Source organism: Kogia breviceps, chromosome 19 (assembly GCF_026419965.1).
Source record: "Kogia breviceps isolate mKogBre1 chromosome 19, mKogBre1 haplotype 1, whole genome shotgun sequence".
NCBI lineage: Eukaryota > Metazoa > Chordata > Mammalia > Artiodactyla > Physeteridae > Kogia > Kogia breviceps.
Window position 1 is genome coordinate 35,290,984 of NC_081328.1, and position 8,713 is coordinate 35,299,696.

Consider the following 8,713-nt stretch of genomic DNA (forward strand, 5'->3'; position numbering starts at 1 on the left):
CCACTGCACCACCAGGGAAGCCCTAATGTCCCTTCTAACTCTAATGCCAGCTCCTCCCACTATCCCCAAGGTGTTGCTCTAGCCTCTTAGAAAAGCTCCAACTCCCAGGCCACAGGGCCCGCCAGCTTTCAGACTCCCCACGGGCTCTGGAGCACCGGGAGTGTGCAGCCATATTGCCTGCTTCCTCAGCACAGGGCTTCCACGTCATGCTGGTCCTTTTCTCTCTCAGCTCAGGAAATAACCATTGGAAGATGGTGGCCATGAAGACCTTCTCTCTGCTGCTGGTGTCCCTGCTCCTGGCATTGGTGATAGGAGAGAAGGCAGAAGGTCACTCCAGGTTAGGGTGAGAAGGAAGGGGTCAGGTGCCGGGGAGGAGGCTGGGGGATGACTGGGTTCTATTTTCAAGGGGGAGGTGAGAAAGGGAGGAATCCCAGGCCAAGAGGAAAGATGCTCGATGGAAAAAAACCTTTCGGCAATCTGAGTGCAGGGTGAGGCTAGAACCAGGGAGTCTTTTTTACGAGCTACTGTTGTAGCTGGAGAGATTGTGCTTAGCTCTCTGGAAGGACTTCTCAGTGGTTAAGTGTCTGAAGTAGATGATAGCATCTCCCTTCCTAATGAAAGCCTTAACCAGTCATTTATGTGTGCATTTGATCAAATTTTACAGCAGGCTTCCTGTGTGCCAGGCACAAGGGATATACCTGAAGAGTGGTCCACAAATGCCACCTGCCCTTGTGGAGCATATAGGTCCAAGGGGAAAGCAGACGAAGAACCATCTAGGCAAGCTTCAAACTGTCATGAGCGCTGTGAGGAAAAGGCAGAGAAGATTATGAATGAATATAGCAGGGGGTTCTGTTGTGTGTTGGGAAGACCAAGAGAGACATGTCTGAGTAGAGTTAGGCCTTCTCATATGCAAGGACAAGCCATATGCCCCTGTCAACTTGGCTAAGTCTGAGACGCAGCTGTCACACGTATACAAGGACAGACAACATCATGCAGAAGTTAAAGACCATAGACCTGGACCCAGACTACCTGGGGGTAAACCCTAGATCATACCTACACTGTGTGCTAAGTTAATCTCTCTGCACGGTAGTTTCCTCACTTACCAAAGGGAGATATACATAGTGTCTACCTCCTTGGGGTGCTGTGAGGATTTAGTACGTTTCTCTATTAAAGGGCTTGTAGAGGACCTGACTCATAGTAAGTGCTGTTATATGAGAGCTCACAATTGTTAGGAAACTGAGAACCAAAGAACTGAAGCTGGTGGGGCCAGGGCAAGAGGACCAAAGGAGAAAACTGTGGCTCAGTCCTTAGGGATGAGGGGGACCCCTGATCTTTGCCCAGAAGCAGAGCCTCAAACACTGAGGATGCTGGAAGTGGGTGCTTGAGATGAGCATAAAGCCCCAGGGGCTTGATGCATGGACAAGAGGGTGTCTCCATAAAAACTGACTCGCTAGAAATGGGCTGCTTCCTTTCCAAACATCAGCCTCCTGCTGGTGACAATCATTTATCTTTGCTCCCTCTGCTCCTTCTATGGCATCCTGGTTTCCCTCTCTCTCCCCTCCCTGCCCCTCAGGTTCCACACTAAGGCCACCGGCTCCCAACCACGAGGCCCCAGGTACGCCGAGGGCACTTTCATCAGTGACTATAGCATCGCCATGGACAAGATCCGCCAACAAGATTTTGTGAACTGGCTGCTGGCGCAGAAAGGGAAGAAGAGCAAGTGAGTCATGCGTGCCCTTCCCTGCCCCCCGGGCCCCGTGTGATGCACAAGGTCAGGCGGCACCTTTCGCTTAGCTGCTGCTGGGGAGCTGGACCGCATGGCGGCCCTGCCTGGGACCCTGGCTCAGGCAGCAGTCTGGTCGTGGGGTGGGGCAGGATTTGGGCAATTTTCCAATCCTTTTCTTCTAAGAGGAGGGGTCACGAAGATGTATGATTCTCAGGGAGGATCCCCGGGGGGCTGGGGAGGAACCAGCGGAGCTGAATTGCTGCCAGTGACTATTTGGTGGTGGCAGCTTCAGACTTTGGAAATGGGATAAACTGCTTTCATCGTTCTTCTCTATGCAAAATCTTTTCCCCTGCCCTCACTGTTTGGCCAGCATGGTAGCTTCTGAAAAGCTTGTTGCTGATAGCTGGTGACAAGCAGTGGGGAGGCTGAGTAGAGAAAGAGGTACCCTCTGCTCCTTGGGTTGAGGTACCAAAAGATTAGAACTTCTTTGGACTGGAGAACATCTGGAGTCTCCCCTGGCCCCACCCACTCCCTAATCTTTATTTTACCAGCTGGAAACACAACATCACCCAGAGGGAGGCCCGGGCCCTAGAGCTGGCCCATCAAACTAACCGGAAGGAGGAGGCAAGGGAGCAGCAGGGGTGAGTCAGCCCACAGGGGAAGGGGTCGGGGTGGGGCCTCTTGACCCCCACCTCACTGTTCCCTCTACCAGACTCCAGAGCAGGGCTAGGCCCCAGATAAGCATCCCCTTTTACTCAGAGTTCAAAGAGGGGTCTTCACCGAACTCCTGGAGGTCAGTCCAAGCCTAAGGGAAAGCCTGGGAGGAATGGGGGTGGGGGTCCTGGGAGGGAATCTGGGGCCAGAGTTTCTAAGGTGGATGACTTAGTGTGCAGAGTCACCCAGTCCAGGAGTGGGGCACAAAAGAGACCTCGGAAACTGGCTTCTCCACTTCTGCCTGCCAAACTTCAGGAAGGCTTTTGTGAAACTGGGACCCTCTGAAGGCCAGTGCCCTGAAATCAGTTACCCCGTCTCTGTAGGAAGATGAGGAATTGATGACACAGACCCTTCTAAAGAGTGAATATTCCCAAAGTAATCTCTTGGGGTTTTGGAATGCACTCTGGGACACTTGGAGAGGTGGATGGGTGGGATGTCTCCCACCAGAATTGTTTGTCTTTGCCTGTATGGAAGATCCTATATTCCCTGGCCGACAGGTCTGGGTGGAGCTTTGAAAGCTGAGACAACTGAGAGGCAGCTGTGTTGACTTGTACACCCCACCCCCACCCCCACCCCACCTTGTCCCACCACATTGGAGTCCCAGGTCCGGTATTTACTCTCTCTGGGTGGTGCCCAGGCTAAAGGCGCCTGCCTGAGGCTTTCTCCTTTGTAGCTCCCTACCCAAGAACCCCAGTGATGACGATTTGCTGAAGGATTTACTGATTCGAGAGCTGCTGTCCTGGATAGTGGATCAGATGGAGCTCTGCAGGCTCAGGTGGGAGTTTGGTAGCTTTGGCATCTTGCATAGTGGTTGTGAGCTTGCACTCTGGGGTCAGACATGGGTTCAGATCTTCACCTCAACACATGCTGACAAATTACTTAGACTCTCTGAACCTTGGGGTTTTTGTGAAAATTGGGGCTACTTAAACCACTTCATGGGATTTGGTGGGGTTTAAATAAGATAATTCAAGGAAAAGGCTGAAATCAACATCTGCATCATACTAAGAGTTTGGTAACCTTGACAGTTATTAGTACCACTTGCACTTCTTCCTCAATTTCCTCCAGGTGAGATGCTGCTCTCACCTGCCCTACCCACCCGAGCCCATCCTAACCTTAGCTTTTCCTTGATACTGTAGTGCCATGGCACCTTCTCAGTGATGGAACCCCTAGAGTTGGAGGCATGTTGCCCTTCTCTGTAGCTGCGGCTGGTCTCAATAGTCCTCAAATCCTCCGCCTAAGCTAGGAAGTCTTTCAATCTATTATGTCTCAGAAGCAAGGGATGGCTGAATACCATGGAGAGATCCACCCACCCGAATGGTGAGACAGGACACTCATTTAAGATGCAGACACCAAGGCACAGAAACCAAAACAAATTCCGACTTCGGTGCTGGGAAGTTGAGGGACTGAGGGAACAAATCTGGGATGGATTCCTGTAAGAGGGTTAGAAGGAAAAGAGGCATGTGACCTGAACAATGGAGAAGACAGTATGAGAAAATCTCCACAGGAAAGTGGGGAACAGTCTCTGTGCTTTTTGGAATCATTTTGATTACTTATAATTAGAGAGGTAATTTGGAGGCAGGAGCCGTTGAACTATGGCTGGGTGCCGCCAGGATACATTTACTTTGCTGCCTTTAAGCCGATACTGACCCTTCTCTTCACTGCTCCACTCCTCTTTCCACTCTGCACAGGTTTCAGTGACTCTGACCAAACCCAGCTCAGAACCGGACTCTGTCCTTCACTTACTCAGCTCCTGCCTCAGCTCCACCCCAGGATACCCCAAAGAAACCAAACTAAGTTCAAGCTGAAATAAATCTTTGTGCCCATTGTCAAAACATATTCACGTGTCTACTGAGCACTAAACTGTACATCTGTCTTTGTGTGTGCACCACCCAGTGAAAAGGAGATATGGCTCTTACCCATCTGTTAATTCATCTATTGTTGCCACGAACACTTATTGGAAACTTAACACAGGCAGAGACTGTGCTGAACACTGGGTATACAGCAATGATGGAAACAGACACAGTCCTTGTCCCCAAGGGGTTTACAGTCTAGTGGTAGAGATGGACCTTAATCTTTAAACACACAAACACATTAATAATTACATGACATGCAGAGTTCTGTGAAGAAACACTAGGGAGCTGTGAGAGGACAGAGAAGCCTCATCTAGATGGAGTGGGCAGTCAGGAGGGCCTCTCTGGGAAAATGACGTTTAAGCTGAGTGAGATTTGAAGGATAAAATGGCCAAAGGGTGACGGGAGCCTTAATAAATATTAGCCAGTGCTATCGTTGCACAGCAAAATGGGCAACAGTGAGGACGGCACAAGTAGAGACTGGGCAGGTGGGCAGAGGCAGGGCCTCAAAGGCCATGTTAAAGCTTTGAGATTTTATCCTCAGTGCAAGGACAAGTACTTGAAGGATTTTAAGCAGGGGCAGGTCAGAGAAGATCTATTTGCATCCCCAAACAATCACACTGATGATGGTGAGAATTATGTGGAGATGAAGAGGGATGAATGTGGAAGAGGCTCTTACTGGATTCCAGATTTCACACTGGGGAGTTGCCAGTGAAGGTGAAGGGAAAGTGGGAGAACTCAGTTTGTCCAAAAGTCAATACCTCGTTCTTCCGGTGTTTCAATGTTTTTCTACCTCGGCATGCTGCCTTCTCCCAGTGCCCTGCATCCACAGAAGGCAAGGCTGTCTCTCTTTCCCGCTTAGTTTAGGTTACCTTTGCCTAATGTCCCCTCCGCTCCCCTTGATCTAGTCATATTTTAGCATACTAGAGTCAAACACACCTAGATTCAAATGACTCCCTAGGTCTGTGGCTTGGCAAGTTAGCTCCTCTCTCTCTGAAGCTCAGTTTGCTGTCCGGAAAAGATGAAAAAGTACTCACTTCATAGGGTTGAAGTATTTTAAAATAATGCCTGGCACAAAGTAAGTGGTCCACAAAAGTTAGCTTTTGTTATTATTATTCGCACACTTAAACCTCAGTTTAAAAACACCGGGGTAGAGTCGGCGCGACGGGCTTTCCGTCTTAGAACCATGGCCCAGTTTGTCCGTAACCTCGCGGAGAAGGCCCCGGAGCTGGTCAGCACTGCTGTGACTTACTTGAAGCCTCGATTGGCCACATTTTGGCACTATGCCAAGGTTGAGCTGCTTCCTCCAACCCCTGCTGAGATCCCTACAGCTATTCAGAGCTTGAAAAACATTATCAATAGTGCTCACACTGGTAGCTTCAAACAGCTTACAGTTAAGGAAGCTCTACTGAATGGTTTGATGGCCACTGAGGTGTGGATGTGGTTTTATGTTGGCGAGATCATAGGCAAGCGTGGCATCATTGGCTATAATGTTTGAAGACCAATCTTTGCTCAGTTTTTTGGCTGTTCTTGGACCGTGTGTGAGCAGACTGCTATTTGAATAAAATAAGACAATGTGTCAAAATCAGTGTTTTCTCTGTCAAGCATTACATGGAAGGTCACAATTTCTCTTGATATTAAGTTGGGTTGTCTTTTGCTTTAATACATTAATACGGCTGTAAATGCATGTCTTTGCTTAACCTGCAATTGGAAAGGATAGATATGATCATACCAACCTGGTACATGTATATGTGAGGATAGCATTTTACTCTGAAGGCTTGAAATAAATGATATTTAAGCTTAATTTTAGAAAAGTTGGGGAAAGGCTTTGAGAAAACAAGAACTTGTTCCAGTGGGAGAAAAATAATACCACGTGCCAAACATGGTATATACTAGTTAAATCACCTAGTATAAAGAATACAATTTGGACTGTTTTTCTTTGCTAAAATCAGAGAAAGACCCCTTGGACAACAGCTGTGTCTGTAAAATGTAGGGGTACTTTTTGTCAATTTCAATATAGCTTCCCCAGAAGAGACCAGCTGGGTGATATTCTTTGTGTCTTTGTAACGTCTTTAACACTAGGACGGAGAATGAAAGCAATGACCTGTGTTTTCAATCTAATTTTGATGTGTTATTAATCTTTGTTTTTAAGGACCTATCTTTACAAAAATAAAATATCCTGCAGATATTTAACAGGATTATAGTTTAGTATTGTCCATGGGTCAAAATAGTATATTATGTCCTGAAATAAATACAAGTGATTGGTATCCCAAAAATAAATAAATAAATAAATAAAATAAAAATAAAAACACTGGGGTATTAGTTTAAAATCAGGGAGTGGCAAATTGGATTGGCTGAATGGCTGGGCCAGTAACCTAAATAAGCAAAGTGGGGAGTGTGTAAAATAAGGGGAAGGATTGGGACTGTGAAAATGGAAGAGAAATGTGCCCCTAAAGGTATTCTGATGACCAAACAAAACTCTTTGGAGAACTGAATTTGCCTGAGGGCTGCCAGTTTGCAATCTCTTCCAGTTCTTAACATTTTGGGCTTCCTCTCCTCTAAACTCCTGGAGTTCTAAGATTGTGTACCACGCAATTTAGAACATGCCTTTGCTCAGAGGTTATATTTTAGTGATTCTCCATGACAGAACTGATTGTATTGCGGAGGAGTTCAGATCTATATTTCTGTAGTCTTGGGTGTCTCTGTGAATCAGTGAATCTGAAAGTGTTATTTAAAAAAATGTTGTACAACTCTCTTACTATGGGCCAGGCATTAGTGCTCAGTACTTTCGAAACGCCATTTTTTTTTTCAATTTTTGGTTTTTTATTCTTTTTTTTGGGATGGGGGGGGCTTTCAATCAGATTTATAAACATTTTTAAAAAGTCATGGTGATCTCATTTAAAGCCTCATCAGTCCTTCGAGGTAATGATAACGTCATAGCTGTCAACCATGCACTACACTGCCTCCCTGAGGCAGAGAATTAAAGCCCATGCTCTTAGCCACTCTGCCGTAAGGCCAATGACTCACTAGTCACTTAAAGCAACTGAGAGCATCTGTGACGGTCACATTCAGTGGTGCACTGGGGCAGAGTGCTTCTGAGAGCCATTGTGAAATTGTCAGGAATTCTGTGAGCAGGCTGTAAAACCATTCATAGCTTGAAACAATAGCTCCAAAGGCTGTGGTCAGAGTATTTACACTATGGAAATTGGCAAATGATATAAACCAGAGCACCGCCCTCCCAACCTGAACAGGTGATTGTTAAACATTTACCAGCACGTTACTGGTCAGCATACTTTCTCTTAAATTATAGAGGAGAACAAATGTGTCTGAAGGAGGGAATGAACATGTCTGCTTGAGGGTGGCAACGAAGTTTATCAAGGGTCAATGTGTGTACATCAATGAGTATGTATGTGTGCATTTGAGGGTCTGAATAGTTAAATCTGAAGTCATGAGTGTGAGTGAGGGGTCAGTGTGTATACCTTAAAGAGTCATACAGTGTGAGTCAAAGAGTGAGAAATGAGGCAGGTGTGTCTAGATGGTGTCAGTGGGCACCTAAGGGATGGAGTTTTTGTGTTAGGGAGTGGTGTAGTAAGGATATGAAAATATGAGGTCAGTGTGTGCATACATGAGGCTAATGCGTTTTTCATAGACAGGGTATAATGGAGGAAGTCAGTGTGTATGAGAGGGTATCAAATGTATGTGTTGGGAGGGGACAAATCTGTGTCGGAGAAAGTAAGTTTGTGTTTAAGGGGGCTTACGTTATCTGAGTTTAGTGTCAGGGTATGTATCAGAGTGAATTTGAAGGTAGGACTATGATAGCCTAAATAATTGTTTCAGCCTTGGTCGTTCTTTCAAAATACAGAAAAACACAAATAACGGTGCTAAATATTTTTAGCAAGATAAAGCATTATTTCTCTTTCTTGTAAACATCCAGAGGCAGGCAGCCCAGAGCTGGTGTGACAGCTTGCTCCATGAAATCCTCAGGGACCCAGACTCATAGGCTCATGGCTCCACCATCCCTCAAGGCCCCAAATGGCAACTAAATATCCTGCCAGCGATCTCTCTGCTCCCATCCTTTTTTTTTTTTTTTTTTTTTTTTTTTTTTTCAGGTTGCATGGTGCAGCATGAAGGATGTTAGTTCACCCACCAGGGATCAAACTCCTTCTCCCCACCCCCACCCCCTGCCACATTGGGAGCATGGGGTCTTAACCACTGGACTGTGAGGGAAGTCCCTGCTCCCATCCTCTTGTCCTTTTACTTGAAACCTCTCTGGTAACATTATTCACATCCATGGTTTTGCCTTGATCTGTAGCCCAGTTCTTTCTGTAGAACTTCATACCAGTACCTCTGAATGACAATTGGCCATCTCTCCTGTGATGTCCCACAGACCTCAATTTCAACATTTTCAAAACCACTCTTATTT

At 46.5% G+C, this 8,713-nt stretch overlaps 1 protein-coding gene and 1 pseudogene across 1 annotated transcript; both read left to right on the top strand.

Moving 5' to 3' along the window:
- Window positions 1-251: 251 nt before the first annotated feature.
- On the top strand, window positions 252-4,138 carry GIP (gastric inhibitory polypeptide). Its single transcript, XM_059047137.2, has 5 exons — window positions 252-337; window positions 1,574-1,720; window positions 2,278-2,367; window positions 3,114-3,215; window positions 4,129-4,138. The coding sequence occupies exons 1-5, from the start codon at window positions 252-254 to the stop codon at window positions 4,136-4,138; spliced, it is 435 nt and encodes a 144-aa protein (XP_058903120.1).
- A 1,338-nt stretch (window positions 4,139-5,476) lies between these two features.
- Window positions 5,477-5,879, top strand: LOC131746140 (ATP synthase subunit g, mitochondrial pseudogene; annotated as a pseudogene).
- The last annotated feature ends 2,834 nt before the right edge of the window (window positions 5,880-8,713 follow it).

Coding starts and splice junctions, on each gene's coding strand:
- GIP (XM_059047137.2), top strand. CDS start 252: ATGGTGGCCATGAAGACCTTCTCTCTGCTGCTGGTGTCCCTGCTCCTG. Junction 338..1,573: donor AAGGCAGAAGGTCACTCCAG/GTTAGGGTGAGA, acceptor CCTGCCCCTCAG/GTTCCACACTAAGGCCACCG. Junction 1,721..2,277: donor CAGAAAGGGAAGAAGAGCAA/GTGAGTCATGCG, acceptor TTATTTTACCAG/CTGGAAACACAACATCACCC.